At 48.3% G+C, this 16,256-nt stretch overlaps 1 protein-coding gene across 1 annotated transcript in view; it reads left to right on the top strand.

Moving 5' to 3' along the window:
• Positions 1-9,272: 9,272 nt before the first annotated feature.
• The window catches only part of LOC107115023 (MOB kinase activator 2), a gene marked incomplete at its 3' end in the record, with an annotated part of 155,950 nt that continues 148,966 nt past the window's right edge, over positions 9,273-16,256 (top strand). The window contains exon 1 of the mRNA XM_015416634.1: positions 9,273-9,614. Coding sequence (XP_015272120.1) covers positions 9,598-9,614 — 17 coding nt within the window. The remainder of the gene's footprint in view (positions 9,615-16,256) is intronic.

Raw genomic sequence — 16,256 nt, forward strand, 5'->3', positions numbered from 1 at the left:
TCACTCCAACAGGTATAGCCAGATCTCATCAGATCTTAGAAGCTAAGCAAGGTCCGTACCTGGAAGAGACTTCCAAGGAAGCTTCTGCAGAAGAAAGCAATGGCTAACCACCTCTGCTTCTCGCCCACTTTGAAAGCCCCTTGCCGGGGTCACCATAAGTTGGCTGCAATTTGATGGCACTTTACACACACGCAGGGACAGAAAGGGCAAAAAAATGAACTTTCAGAACCTAAAAAAGGTTAGTAAAATGTAGGCTTGCCAAGTCCCCCCGGGGGGCGGGGAAACCTCCGCCCCAGAGGCCCGTTCCCCACTGCCGGTGGATCGGGCCCCGGGGGGAACCCCCCCCAACATGCACATCACCTGGAAGTGACGAAACCACGCCGGGCACGCTGGGGGCAGGGCCACGACCATTCGAGGGAAAACCATAGAGTTTTCCCTCAGATGACCGTGCCCCCACCTCCAGCGTGTCCGGCGTGGTCGCGTCACTTCCGAGTGACGAGGATGCTGCGCGCACGCTCCAGCCGGCAGTCAGGAGTCCCCCGCTGTGGCGAAGATCGCACTTGGCAACCCTAGTATAATGTGAAAAAAGAGGGCCAATATTAAAAACTAAATGTAAAAGATATATAGAAAAAGCTACATGTATGTATTAAGTACAAATTTAAAACATATATAAGGGCCCATATATATACATATAACATAGCAATACACACGGGCTTTAACAACCTGACCTGACGTGTTTTGGCCTGCATAGGCCTTCCTCAGAGGTCAAACGAGTGGCAAGATGGCTATAAAAATATAATACACTCATGTAGACACAATCAGAATGGATACAAAATATAAATTCAAAGTAAAAGAAGAAGTAAAAGAAGAACACTGTGGCAACACAATCAAAGAAGGCAATTCTTGGACCTAAAGTCTATACTTTAGAACCACTGGGCAAGTGATTGTACTTTTAAAGATCTCATTTGCACATTTATTCTGTGCCTGGTGATTTTATTCTGGAAAAACTTGTTTTCTGGTCCATATTCAATTTATATTTTGATAGTGTAAAGAAAATCACAGATAACAGACAAATGCATAGAACTATAAGCTGTTGGAACTGGGGGCCTTAGTGCTGTCTCTTAGCCTCAGTCTTCAGAGGGGGCTACCAAAGAGAGATAGGTAGGCATGGGACCTAGAGCATCCTTTCCTTTCTTCTCTACTGCTATCCCTTTGAAGTGTAGATTGTTACTCTTAGAAGAGAAGAAGAGAAGAGATTGAATTTATACCCAAAGGAGTCTCAGAGTGGCTTACAGTCTCCTTTCCCTTCCCCTCCCCTGTGAGGTAGATGGGGCTGAGAGAACTCTGAGAGAACGGCTAGTGAGAGAACAGCTCTGAGAGAACTGTGACTGACCCAAGGTCATGCCAGCAGCTGCATGTGGAGGACTGGGGAATCAAACCCGGTTCTCCCAGATTAGGACACACGTCTTGCATATCTGGACATCCAGCTAGTTAGATTAGATCAGATATGCTGTCTCTCAGCTTTCCTATCTAGAGAATGGAGTTCTTGCAATAATAAATTCGTTTGAATCTGAAGAAGATTCCATGTATCTTTTGTTTTCATACTAGCACACAAACACAGCTTCAGCTAATCACATGGCTTGGGCTGTGCTCACAGCCTGATATACTCTGCTAAATTACACAGATATGTTGGAGTAATTTCCCAACATAAGCGCTATTCGTTGCTTTTCAAAAATACTTCAAAGGACTGGAATAAAATTAAAGGTGAAGGGAGGATCATTAGTTGTAGGAAACAAAGGGGGAATTAAGGGACCTTTCCTTGCGATCGAAATATTGATTACAGAAATTAGAAAGGAATAAGTGGGGACCTGCAAGAAACTTGCGAGGCAGTTATCTCATTCCTCACACCTTTGCTTTCTCCCCTCTCCTCCTACCTCTCGCACATTCTTTCTCCCTTCTGCCCCCCTTTTCTTTATCTTTCCTCCATGCATGTTACTTCCTCTCTCTTTCTGCCCCCTCATCAGTCTCTTTATTTTTCTGCCTCCCAACTCATCACTCTTTCTCTCTCTTTCTGCCCCCACCCCATCACTCTCTTTTTCTGCCCCATCATTCTCCCAGCCACCCACCTGCTTCCTCTCCCCCCACAGCATCAGTGGCAGCTCTCCAGGAATCACAATGGATCTCCCAGCTACAGAGAACAATTCCCCTTAGGGTTGCCACCTCCGGGCTGGGAAATTCCTGGAGATTTGGGGGTGGAGCCTTGGGACAGTGAGGCTTAGGGAGGGAAGCAGCCTCAGCCGTGTGGCCTCGAGATCCCCCAGGATTACAACTGAACTCTAGACAGCAGAGATCTGTCTCCCTGGAGAAAATGTCTGCTTTGGAGGCTGGATTCTGTAGCATTATATCAAGCCAGCTGGGTGTAGTGGTTAAGTGCGCGGACTCTAATCTGGGAGAACCGGGTTTGATTCCCCACTCCTCCACTTGCACCTGGCTGGATGACCTTGGGCAAGCCATAGTTCTGATAAGAGCTGTTCTCGAAAAAGAGCAGTTTCTGTCAGAGCTCTCTCGGCCCCACCTGCCTCACAGGGTGTCTGTTGTGGGGAGGGGAAGGGAAAGGAGTTTGTAAGCCGCTCTGAGACACCTTTGGGTAGGGAAGGGCGGGGTATAAATCCAATCTCTTCTCTTCTTTGTCTTCTTCAGATGAGGCCTCTCCCCTCCCCTCCCCAAACCCAACCCTCCTTAGACTCCACCACAGGCCTGGCCCTAAGGATCCCTCCCTGAAAGGCCAGAATATGCCTGGAAAGGGCCCTTCCCCCTTCCCCTGCCTCTTACTGACAGAACCAGTTAGAAGCCCCCCCCCAACATTCTAATCTCTCACTGTCAATCTGGTGAGGCCTGAAGCAGAAGGCCATTTCAAAAGGTATTGGGGAGAATTCAATCCTCCCTGATGGGTTTGGTGTTTTTTTTGCTTTTTGAATTTGTCTTCAAACCCACAGAGTCCCCTGAGTCTGTAGAAAAACCTGTTGGAAGGGAGTGATCCCTCTGTTGGTGGAAATAAGTATCCACACGCAGAGGGGACTCTTGGCTATTAGTATATAGATTTGTGTAACATCTATTGACATAGAAAAAAACTCTCAACGAAGTTAATTGGATATTATGTTCACTGAGTGCAGGGAACGGAATTAGACTGCTTTGTATGTTAGTTATGTTAGTTATATGTTATATGTTAATTATGTGCACATAGTACCCATGAGGACCTATCATCAATGCCTGGTACCTCCAGTTAATAAAACTTTGTAATGAATTCTAGGTAAAACTAGGGTATTATAATACTCCACATCACCTGTCTGCAGTGACAATTTTCTAGCTGCTCTCCCCAATACTAAGTCCTCATGAATATGACACCAAGCCAGTTATATTCAATTAGACATCAAAACCAGGAAGAGAAAAATATGGCAGTTTCTCCACTAGCTCTCACATATTATGTTTTAAAATATTTATAGCATGAATTTGATTTTGAATACAAGTATGCACACACACTGAAACTCATCATATATCACTAGTATGTTACCTTCTGTATTTGTATGCATTGTGTTACAACATCTCTCCTTATATATAATTGTGAATTGGGTGGCACTTTCTGAACATTCCACACGCTCCTAAATCAGTTGGCTCCATGATGTGTCACTCAGAAGCTGTCCCTATCCACTGGCTGCATTGCCTGAGTCCCGTCTCCAACATTCCAAACAGTTTGCTGTTCCCCCCCCCAGCCAGTCAGAACACAGAGGTTATTTGCATATGTGGCCTGATTGGCCTTTGCCTTGGAACACAGAGGTCGTCAGAGGCCTTTGCCACTAACATTCTAAACAGTTTGCTGTTGCTGTTGGGAGTTATTGAATGTGTCCTGAGGTAAAATACATATCCCAATCTTCCCTTAAACGGTCACCGTGTTCCCCAGCCACAGCACATCATTTCCCCTACAGAAAATTTTCCAGCTATTACAACTGATCTCCAGATGACCAAGGTCAGTTCTCCTGGAGACAATGGCTGCTTTGGCCAGTGGACTCTATGGCATTATACCCTGCTGAAGTCCTTCCCCACCCCAAAGCCTGCCCTCCCCAGGCTCAACCCCTCAAATCTACAGGTATTTCCCAACCCAGAGTTGGCAACCGTGTAACTGGCTATGGAACCACCTTCCAGACCCTTGGAAGCAGTTATGAAGGCAGAATGCCAGCAGGGGGTTGGGGGCTATCCATTGTTTTGCACAGAGTGTCACATGTACAAGTATCTGCCCACTGGACAGAAGTCTTGGGTGTGTGCCCGGTGCAAGGAGTTCCTGGTTCTCAGGGAACGAGTTTGCACTCTTGAGGCCAAGGTGGCTTACCTGGAGAAGCAGAGACAGTCAGTTAGGTGCATGGAGAAGACTCTTGGGGACTTGTTAGATATGTTCCACACTGAAAATGGCAGCCCCCACTGCTGTCAGGGTGCATGAGGGTCAAAAGGAAACAGGGCACCGTGGATGAGGGGAATGTTTCCTCAGAAAGCACCTCTTATTCAGTTGGTGAACGGGTATCCTTTTGCACCAAGGAACCATCCCTGGGCGGGTGGGGGGGCTCTTGGTGATTTGATTCTTAGGCAGGTAGACAGCTGGATGGCGAACCTGCATACTGACCATATGGTGACTTGCCTTCCTGGTGCAAAGGTAGTGGACATTATGCATGTTCTAGATAGGCTGGTAGACAGTGCTGGGGAGGAGCCAGTGGTCGTGGTCAAGGCTCCCTCTAAACTGTGGAGTCCTGTGAGCAAAAATTCTACTTTGTGAGCTCCTGGCATTAAAGTTGTGAGCGAGCGATTTGGCTGCTGCATGAATTAGTTTGCTCTGGAGCCATCCTTCCTGAGCTAAGACAAAAATCTGAGAGCCAGAGGCTAAAAAACTGTGAGCTAGCTCACACTAACTCAGCTTAGAGGGAACACTGGTCGTGGTACATGTTGGCACCAACAAGGTGGGGAAATGTAGTCATGAGGTCCTGGAGGAAAAATTTAGGCTGCTAGGCAGGAGATTAAAGGCCAGGACCTCCAACAGAGCCTTCATAGAAGTGCTACCTGTTCCACGCACAGGGCCGGAGAGACAGGCACAAATCAGGAGTCTCAATGCGTGGCTGAGACGATGGTGTAGGGAGGAAGCGTTCAAGTTTGTTAGGCACTGAGATGCTTTTTGGAACAAGAGGGAGTTGTACAAAAGAGATGGTTTTCACTTGTCCCGAGAAGGAACCAGGCTGCTGGCGCTTAATATAAGGCATCTGATGTGGAGTATTATAATACCCTAGTTTTACCTAGAATTCATTACAAAGTTTTATTAACTGGAGATATCAGGCACTGATGATAGGTCCTCATGGGTACTATGTGGAATTTGAAGAGGAGTGGGACCACAGACAGGTACAATGCCATAGACTCCACCCTCCAAACCAGCCATTTCCTCATGGGGAACCATTGCTACCATTCTCCAGGTGAAGGCTGGAGAGCACTCATAATTAAAACTACTCTCCAGATGAAGGAGATCAGTTCATCTGGAGAAAATGGCTGCTTTGCAGTGTGGACTCTGAGTCATTATACCCTGCTGAGGTTGCTTCCCCTTTTGCTTGGGTCCCCACTGAGGAGAAAAAAGACTGTACTTTTGCTAGATAGAGGCTCCAGGTGTGTGTGGGAGATGGAAAGCTGAACTCAGAGGGATAGATAGCGGTATGTTGATGGTTGGCTGGGAAGGCGATATGGTTGCCACCTCCAAGACAGGTACAATACCATAGACTCTACTCTCCAAACCAGCCATTTACTCATGGGGAACCATTGTTGCCAATCTCCAGGGGAGGGCTGGAGATCACTCAGAATTACAACTGCTGTTCAGGTTGTTAGTGACAAAAATATTTGTCTAAATAATCACAGGAGACAAATTCAGCAGTGAACATTGAAGGCTTTACTATCAGTAAAGGAAACTCCAAGAGCTCAGTTAAGCATTGATTACATGGCATTATATAAGGCATTCATATAATTATATGCAAAAGCAAAACCCTATCCACGGCTTCAAGGTACCCTATCTGTTATGTCATTGGTGGAAAGGCATCCGGATTTACAATCTTAGCCGACACACCTATGGAACTAAACCACTCCCCACATTCCAGAGTCCCCAGGGTCCATTCCATATTTGGTAAATTATGAGTCCTTGCACCTGTAAACCACCTTCTCTACTAAGCGCTATGTCTTTTCAATCTAAGTTGCAAAAGCTAGGTAGTTTCTTGTTTTCCCGTAAGTTAGGTGCTTTTCCCTATAGTCTTGTCTTGCAGTCAGCTCAGTTTCCTTGTTCTTTGCCATCGCTAAACGTTACCAAGCATTGTGGTCTCAGTCTGTATGTTTAGTTCCCGTAACAGGGGTCTATTTCTTAACAGTTCTGCCTTTGCAGTTTGGCCTGTTATTTCCTATCTTTCTCTGCAAAGGAGTTTAGACAAACTAATATGCTCTTAGCTATCAAAAATGCTTTTAATGATATTGATATATTTCAATAATGGAAGGTTGTATCAATCAAAATTATTATTGCCCCCCACAAGGTGGCAGAGATCAGTTCCCCTGGAGAAAATGGTAAACTTTGTCATTAAGTTGCCACAGCAAATTGACGCTGAGTGTCCAAGCCCAGGGCACCCGCCAAAAGCCCTTTTCTAGAGCTTGTTGTATTTATTTCCACAACGGGCCTTATTCCTAGTTATATATAATCCCCCTTTTATAGGGTTGCCAAGTCCCATCTTCACCCCCAGCGGGGTACTTTGGGGGGCGTACATGGAGGGGGCGGGGCATCCCTGACGTGATGGCGTCATGTTGGGGACATCCCGCCCGCCCGATCTTCCATTGGCGCCGGCTCCCTGAACTTAAGTGCAGGGAGCTGCCGTTTCCCCCCTGCGCGCCCAATTGGGTGCGTGGTTGCAGCCACCCCTCTCCCTCCTCTCTCTCAAGAGAGAAGGGAGAGGGGTGGCTGCGGGTGTTGGGGTTTGGGGGCGGGGCTTCCCCCGGTGGCCGGCGGATAGAAGCCCCCCAAAAGCGGGGGACTCCTGCCAAATGGTTTGTTGTTGTTGTTTTTTTGGCAACCCTACCCTTTTAAAACCCTTTGTATTTATGTGGCTCTCCTTGTGGAAAGCCTACTTACCTTACTGGGAACACAAGTAGACTAGGGTCCTGGCTTTCTGGTCCTTCCTGGGCGTTTACATTTACATTTTACTCACTGTCCTGTTTCAATTTATGCTTCCATTAGATATTAGGTTTTTTTAAAACACACACACACATTACTAGTACTAAAGTCTGCACCATACATTCCCTGTTCCTAAAACAATAAAGCAAGCTATAGGGTTGCCAAGTCTGGGTTGGAAATCACCTGGAGACTTTGGGGGGTGGAGCCAAGAAAGGGTGTGGTTTGGGGGAGGGGAGGGGCCTCATGGTGCAAAGCAGCCACTTTCTCCAGGGGAGCTGATCTCTGTGGGCTGGGGATCAGTGGTAAAACCGGGAGATCCCCAGGCCCCACCTGGAGGCTGGCAACCCTAAAAACCTGATAAGGTGGTATGGACACGTATTCTAGTTTTAAACTCCGCCCTTACAATTTCCAGACAGTTTTGACCTTTATTTTCCAGGTGTTTGTGTGAAAAGTACTGAGACTGACGCATGGGAGCGTGATTTTCAGCTCATACTTTACTAGTGATTTCAGGAAAATAGGAGATACACAAGCAGTCCTGAAGGCTTTACAACCACACACCCACTCCCGTGATAGGCTATATACAAGTTTTACACTCTTATAGGCTTTCTGTAGAATCCCTACTCCCCGGTTGGCCGGATTTAGGATCCTAGGGCTCTATTGACCCTGGTGACGAAGCTTCTCTCGTTTGTTGGGCCACCTGGTGGCCGGCGTGTGTGATTCAGCTAGCACACAACATGTGTGGTGTTCATATCCACGCGAGCGACTCTTGTTCAACTTTCTCTTCTTTCCCTTGTGCTCCCTCTAAGCTGAGTGCGTGTGAGAGCCAGCTCCCCGTTTCTTCGCCTCCGGCTCGCACATTTTTGTCTTCGCCCAGGGAGGGACTGCGACCGATCAATGCAGTTGGCAGTGTTCCCTCTAAGCTTGAATTAGTGTGAGCTAGCTCACCGTTTCTTAGCCTCCAGCTCACACATTGTTGTCCTAGCTCAGGAAGGATGGGGCTCCGGAGCAATGTTCCCTCTAAGCTGTGGAGTCTTGTGAGCAGGAATTCTACTTTGTGAGCTACTGGCATTAAAGCTGTGAGCGAGCGATTTGGCTACTGCATACATTAGTTTGCTCTGGAGGCATCCTTCTTTTTTAATTTATTTATATTTTATTTTATTAATGATTTGCAACAAAATCCAAACAGCATATGATATCAAAACTAGTAACTAGCATAACAAATGATACATAGCAAGATGTCTTTAGAGTTAAGAAGTGTACAGTCACATATCAAGCATATAGAACCAGCATCTATAACAGCTTTGTACAGCTTACTGTCTCAGATTTCTGCTGCGATAAGAACTGTAAAGTAATATCATATAGTACTGAGGAGAACTCTGTAAGGTGAGGAACAAGAAATATTAGCATTAGTGTAAGAACAATCATATCCACTTCTGTAAGTGTTGCCAGGAAGTAGGTAAGTATGGGGGTCCACTTTTCCTTTATAGGTCGTTGTATTGGTTTCATAGCTGAGTTGTTTATTTTGCTAGTAACAGAGTCCATGGAGGCATCCTTCTTGAGCGGAGACAAAAATGTGTGAGCCGGAGGCCAAAAAACTGTGAGCTCGCTCACGCTAACTCAGCTTAGAGGGAACACTGCCGGCGGAGCAAAGTAATTCACGCAGCAGCCCAATCGCTCGCTCACCACTTTCATGCCCGTCGCTCACAAAACGTAGAATTTTTTGCACACAAGACTCCACAGCTTGGAAGGGAACATTGGGACTAGCCAGACGCGCGCTCGGGACTTGAACGCCGGCAGCTCGCCCAGCAGACCTTTGGCTCGCGAGGCGCCACCGCTCAGAGGGGAGATTGCACGGTGAAGTCGCCGGCGCACGCCTATTCCTCCCGGGGGAGACTACATTTCCCACCGTGCTTCGCGAGGCCGGTCAGTTCCGGGTCGCAGCGGCCCGGGCGTGCGTGCGCGCGAGAGGCGAGGCGGGGCGAGGGAGGGGAAACGCTGGAGGAAAGGCTGTGTGTTTACTTCCGGCCAGCCCGCGAGAGAGTGAGTCGCGAGTGAGGCGAGAGGGAGAGAGTGCGCGCGCGCGTGTGTGTGTCACGCAGTCCGGCTGGGTCGGCTGACGGGACCCGGCGGGCGCTGCCTTGCGGGGAGGGGGGGGCAAGGAGAAGGAGCCCCCGAGGCGGGGGGAAAAGGGTCCGGGTCTGGGACGCGGGCACCCATGAGCCTCCTCCGAGGCCGGAGCGAGCGGTGAGGAGAGGAGTGCGGGCGGGCAGGCAGGCAGGCAGGCAGGGACACCCGCAAGAGCCGCCCGCCCGCCTGCTCGCCCGGCCCAGCACCGCGGCGGCGCACAGCGGCAGGCAGGCGGCGTCATGGACTGGCTCATGGGGTGAGTAGCGCCGGGTCCGGCCGGGCGGTATGTTGGGCTCCCCCCCTTCCCCCACACACAACAATGCTCCCTCTAAGCTGTGGAGTCCTGTGAGCAAACATTCTACTTTGTGAGTTCCTGGCATGAAAGTGGTGAGCGAGCGATTTGGTGACTGCATGTATTAGTCTGCTCTGGAGCCCTCCTTCCTGAGCGGAGACAAAAATGTGCGAGCCAGAGGCTAAAAAACTGTGAGCCGGCTCACACTAACTCAGCTTAGAGGGAACGCTGCATCCCAGGAGAGGACATCCTGAAGATATGCTGGGTGTGAGGCCACAGGATGTAAGGCCACGGAGCCCACCTTCCAAAGGGGCCATTTTCTCCAGGTGGACCAATCTCCGTCACCTGGAGGTCAGTTGTCATCCCCGGCGATCTCCAGCCACCACCTGGAGGTTGGGAAACCAGTTTGGTGCAGTGGTTAAGTGCGCAAACTCTAATCTGGGAGAACCGGGTTTGATTCCCCACTCCTCCGCTTGCAGCTACTGGGTGACCTTGGGTCGGTTACAAGTTCTCTCAGAGCTGTTCTCTCAAGGGCAGTTCTCAAGAGAGCTCTCTCAGCCCCACCTGCCTCACAGGGTGTCTGTTGTGGGGACGGGAAGGGAAAGGAGTTTGTCAGCCACTGTGAGACTCCAAGTGAAGGGCGGGGTATGAATCCAATTTCTTGTTCTTCTTCTTCTTCTTGGGTAAGTCACAGTTCTCTCAGAGCTGTTCTCTCAAAGGCAGTTCTCTCTCTCAGCTCCACCTGCCTCCCAGGGTGTGTCTGTTGTGGGGAGGGGAAGGGAAAGGAGTTTGTAAGCTGCTCTGAGACTCCCAGTGAAGGGCGGGGTATAAATCCAACTTCCTCCTCCTTTTCCTCCTCCTCCTCCTCCTCCTCCTCCTCCTCCTCCTCCTGAAAGTGGTGAGCAGCAATGTTCCCTCTAAGTTGTGGAGTCCTGTGAGCAAAAATCCTACTTTGTGAGCTCCTGGCATGAAAGTGGTGAGCAGCAATGTTCCCTCTAAGTTGTGGAGTCCTGTGAGCAAAAATCCTACTTTGTGAGCTCCTGGCATGAAAGTGGTGAGCAGCAATGTTCCCTCTAAGTTGTGGAGTCCTGTGAGCAAAAATCCTACTTTGTGAGCTCCTGGCATGAAAGTGGTGAGCAGCAATGTTCCCTCTAAGTTGTGGAGTCCTGTGAGCAAAAATCCTACTTTGTGAGCTCCTGGCATGAAAGTGGTGAGCAGCAATGTTCCCTCTAAGTTGTGGAGTCCTGTGAGCAAAAATCCTACTTTGTGAGCTCCTGGCATGAAAGTGGTGAGCAGCAATGTTCCCTCTAAGTTGTGGAGTCCTGTGAGCAAAAATCCTACTTTGTGAGCTCCTGGCATGAAAGTGGTGAGCAGCAATGTTCCCTCTAAGTTGTGGAGTCCTGTGAGCAAAAATCCTACTTTGTGAGCTCCTGGCATGAAAGTGGTGAGCAGCAATGTTCCCTCTAAGTTGTGGAGTCCTGTGAGCAAAAATCCTACTTTGTGAGCTCCTGGCATGAAAGTGGTGAGCAGCAATGTTCCCTCTAAGTTGTGGAGTCCTGTGAGCAAAAATCCTACTTTGTGAGCTCCTGGCATGAAAGTGGTGAGCAGCAATGTTCCCTCTAAGTTGTGGAGTCCTGTGAGCAAAAATCCTACTTTGTGAGCTCCTGGCATGAAAGTGGTGAGCAGCAATGTTCCCTCTAAGTTGTGGAGTCCTGTGAGCAAAAATCCTACTTTGTGAGCTCCTGGCATGAAAGTGGTGAGCAGCAATGTTCCCTCTAAGTTGTGGAGTCCTGTGAGCAAAAATCCTACTTTGTGAGCTCCTGGCATGAAAGTGGTGAGCAGCAATGTTCCCTCTAAGTTGTGGAGTCCTGTGAGCAAAAATCCTACTTTGTGAGCTCCTGGCATGAAAGTGGTGAGCAGCAATGTTCCCTCTAAGTTGTGGAGTCCTGTGAGCAAAAATCCTACTTTGTGAGCTCCTGGCATGAAAGTGGTGAGCAGCAATGTTCCCTCTAAGTTGTGGAGTCCTGTGAGCAAAAATCCTACTTTGTGAGCTCCTGGCATGAAAGTGGTGAGCAGCAATGTTCCCTCTAAGTTGTGGAGTCCTGTGAGCAAAAATCCTACTTTGTGAGCTCCTGGCATGAAAGTGGTGAGCAGCAATGTTCCCTCTAAGTTGTGGAGTCCTGTGAGCAAAAATCCTACTTTGTGAGCTCCTGGCATGAAAGTGGTGAGCAGCAATGTTCCCTCTAAGTTGTGGAGTCCTGTGAGCAAAAATCCTACTTTGTGAGCTCCTGGCATGAAAGTGGTGAGCAGCAATGTTCCCTCTAAGTTGTGGAGTCCTGTGAGCAAAAATCCTACTTTGTGAGCTCCTGGCATGAAAGTGGTGAGCAGCAATGTTCCCTCTAAGTTGTGGAGTCCTGTGAGCAAAAATCCTACTTTGTGAGCTCCTGGCATGAAAGTGGTGAGCAGCAATGTTCCCTCTAAGTTGTGGAGTCCTGTGAGCAAAAATCCTACTTTGTGAGCTCCTGGCATGAAAGTGGTGAGCAGCAATGTTCCCTCTAAGTTGTGGAGTCCTGTGAGCAAAAATCCTACTTTGTGAGCTCCTGGCATGAAAGTGGTGAGCAGCAATGTTCCCTCTAAGTTGTGGAGTCCTGTGAGCAAAAATCCTACTTTGTGAGCTCCTGGCATGAAAGTGGTGAGCAGCAATGTTCCCTCTAAGTTGTGGAGTCCTGTGAGCAAAAATCCTACTTTGTGAGCTCCTGGCATGAAAGTGGTGAGCAGCAATGTTCCCTCTAAGTTGTGGAGTCCTGTGAGCAAAAATCCTACTTTGTGAGCTCCTGGCATGAAAGTGGTGAGCAGCAATGTTCCCTCTAAGTTGTGGAGTCCTGTGAGCAAAAATCCTACTTTGTGAGCTCCTGGCATGAAAGTGGTGAGCAGCAATGTTCCCTCTAAGTTGTGGAGTCCTGTGAGCAAAAATCCTACTTTGTGAGCTCCTGGCATGAAAGTGGTGAGCAGCAATGTTCCCTCTAAGTTGTGGAGTCCTGTGAGCAAAAATCCTACTTTGTGAGCTCCTGGCATGAAAGTGGTGAGCAGCAATGTTCCCTCTAAGTTGTGGAGTCCTGTGAGCAAAAATCCTACTTTGTGAGCTCCTGGCATGAAAGTGGTGAGCAGCAATGTTCCCTCTAAGTTGTGGAGTCCTGTGAGCAAAAATCCTACTTTGTGAGCTCCTGGCATGAAAGTGGTGAGCAGCAATGTTCCCTCTAAGTTGTGGAGTCCTGTGAGCAAAAATCCTACTTTGTGAGCTCCTGGCATGAAAGTGGTGAGCAGCAATGTTCCCTCTAAGTTGTGGAGTCCTGTGAGCAAAAATCCTACTTTGTGAGCTCCTGGCATGAAAGTGGTGAGCAGCAATGTTCCCTCTAAGTTGTGGAGTCCTGTGAGCAAAAATCCTACTTTGTGAGCTCCTGGCATGAAAGTGGTGAGCAGCAATGTTCCCTCTAAGTTGTGGAGTCCTGTGAGCAAAAATCCTACTTTGTGAGCTCCTGGCATGAAAGTGGTGAGCAGCAATGTTCCCTCTAAGTTGTGGAGTCCTGTGAGCAAAAATCCTACTTTGTGAGCTCCTGGCATGAAAGTGGTGAGCAGCAATGTTCCCTCTAAGTTGTGGAGTCCTGTGAGCAAAAATCCTACTTTGTGAGCTCCTGGCATGAAAGTGGTGAGCAGCAATGTTCCCTCTAAGTTGTGGAGTCCTGTGAGCAAAAATCCTACTTTGTGAGCTCCTGGCATGAAAGTGGTGAGCAGCAATGTTCCCTCTAAGTTGTGGAGTCCTGTGAGCAAAAATCCTACTTTGTGAGCTCCTGGCATGAAAGTGGTGAGCAGCAATGTTCCCTCTAAGTTGTGGAGTCCTGTGAGCAAAAATCCTACTTTGTGAGCTCCTGGCATGAAAGTGGTGAGCAGCAATGTTCCCTCTAAGTTGTGGAGTCCTGTGAGCAAAAATCCTACTTTGTGAGCTCCTGGCATGAAAGTGGTGAGCAGCAATGTTCCCTCTAAGTTGTGGAGTCCTGTGAGCAAAAATCCTACTTTGTGAGCTCCTGGCATGAAAGTGGTGAGCAGCAATGTTCCCTCTAAGTTGTGGAGTCCTGTGAGCAAAAATCCTACTTTGTGAGCTCCTGGCATGAAAGTGGTGAGCAGCAATGTTCCCTCTAAGTTGTGGAGTCCTGTGAGCAAAAATCCTACTTTGTGAGCTCCTGGCATGAAAGTGGTGAGCAGCAATGTTCCCTCTAAGTTGTGGAGTCCTGTGAGCAAAAATCCTACTTTGTGAGCTCCTGGCATGAAAGTGGTGAGCAGCAATGTTCCCTCTAAGTTGTGGAGTCCTGTGAGCAAAAATCCTACTTTGTGAGCTCCTGGCATGAAAGTGGTGAGCAGCAATGTTCCCTCTAAGTTGTGGAGTCCTGTGAGCAAAAATCCTACTTTGTGAGCTCCTGGCATGAAAGTGGTGAGCAGCAATGTTCCCTCTAAGTTGTGGAGTCCTGTGAGCAAAAATCCTACTTTGTGAGCTCCTGGCATGAAAGTGGTGAGCAGCAATGTTCCCTCTAAGTTGTGGAGTCCTGTGAGCAAAAATCCTACTTTGTGAGCTCCTGGCATGAAAGTGGTGAGCAGCAATGTTCCCTCTAAGTTGTGGAGTCCTGTGAGCAAAAATCCTACTTTGTGAGCTCCTGGCATGAAAGTGGTGAGCAGCAATGTTCCCTCTAAGTTGTGGAGTCCTGTGAGCAAAAATCCTACTTTGTGAGCTCCTGGCATGAAAGTGGTGAGCAGCAATGTTCCCTCTAAGTTGTGGAGTCCTGTGAGCAAAAATCCTACTTTGTGAGCTCCTGGCATGAAAGTGGTGAGCAGCAATGTTCCCTCTAAGTTGTGGAGTCCTGTGAGCAAAAATCCTACTTTGTGAGCTCCTGGCATGAAAGTGGTGAGCAGCAATGTTCCCTCTAAGTTGTGGAGTCCTGTGAGCAAAAATCCTACTTTGTGAGCTCCTGGCATGAAAGTGGTGAGCAGCAATGTTCCCTCTAAGTTGTGGAGTCCTGTGAGCAAAAATCCTACTTTGTGAGCTCCTGGCATGAAAGTGGTGAGCAGCAATGTTCCCTCTAAGTTGTGGAGTCCTGTGAGCAAAAATCCTACTTTGTGAGCTCCTGGCATGAAAGTGGTGAGCAGCAATGTTCCCTCTAAGTTGTGGAGTCCTGTGAGCAAAAATCCTACTTTGTGAGCTCCTGGCATGAAAGTGGTGAGCAGCAATGTTCCCTCTAAGTTGTGGAGTCCTGTGAGCAAAAATCCTACTTTGTGAGCTCCTGGCATGAAAGTGGTGAGCAGCAATGTTCCCTCTAAGTTGTGGAGTCCTGTGAGCAAAAATCCTACTTTGTGAGCTCCTGGCATGAAAGTGGTGAGCAGCAATGTTCCCTCTAAGTTGTGGAGTCCTGTGAGCAAAAATCCTACTTTGTGAGCTCCTGGCATGAAAGTGGTGAGCAGCAATGTTCCCTCTAAGTTGTGGAGTCCTGTGAGCAAAAATCCTACTTTGTGAGCTCCTGGCATGAAAGTGGTGAGCAGCAATGTTCCCTCTAAGTTGTGGAGTCCTGTGAGCAAAAATCCTACTTTGTGAGCTCCTGGCATGAAAGTGGTGAGCAGCAATGTTCCCTCTAAGTTGTGGAGTCCTGTGAGCAAAAATCCTACTTTGTGAGCTCCTGGCATGAAAGTGGTGAGCAGCAATGTTCCCTCTAAGTTGTGGAGTCCTGTGAGCAAAAATCCTACTTTGTGAGCTCCTGGCATGAAAGTGGTGAGCAGCAATGTTCCCTCTAAGTTGTGGAGTCCTGTGAGCAAAAATCCTACTTTGTGAGCTCCTGGCATGAAAGTGGTGAGCAGCAATGTTCCCTCTAAGTTGTGGAGTCCTGTGAGCAAAAATCCTACTTTGTGAGCTCCTGGCATGAAAGTGGTGAGCAGCAATGTTCCCTCTAAGTTGTGGAGTCCTGTGAGCAAAAATCCTACTTTGTGAGCTCCTGGCATGAAAGTGGTGAGCAGCAATGTTCCCTCTAAGTTGTGGAGTCCTGTGAGCAAAAATCCTACTTTGTGAGCTCCTGGCATGAAAGTGGTGAGCAGCAATGTTCCCTCTAAGTTGTGGAGTCCTGTGAGCAAAAATCCTACTTTGTGAGCTCCTGGCATGAAAGTGGTGAGCAGCAATGCTCCCTCTAAGTTGTGGAGTCCTGTGAGCGAAAATCCTACTTTGTGAGGTCCTGGCATTATTGTTTATAAAGTTTTTATTATTTTTTTTTGTTAATAACATAAACTTTACATACGTCAAATACTTTTTGCTTCTGAATTAATAAGGACAATTGCTAGCATTTCTAACATCTATTCCCTCCATAAAGTAAAGGTAAAGGTTCCCTTGCTCGAAAGCCAGTCGAATCCGACTCTAGGGTTGCGGTGCTCATCTCCGTTTCAAAGCCGAAGAGCCAGCGCTGTCCGAAGACGTTTCCGTGGTCATGTGGCCGGCATGACTAAACACCAAGGCGCATGGAACGCTGGTACCTTCCCACCGAAGTGGTCCCTATTTATCTACTTGCAATTTCTTGC

The sequence above is a fragment of the Gekko japonicus genome, unplaced genomic scaffold (genome assembly GCF_001447785.1).
Source record: "Gekko japonicus isolate JY-2015 unplaced genomic scaffold, Gekko_japonicus_V1.1 scaffold2832, whole genome shotgun sequence".
Taxonomy (NCBI): Eukaryota; Metazoa; Chordata; class Lepidosauria; order Squamata; family Gekkonidae; genus Gekko; species Gekko japonicus.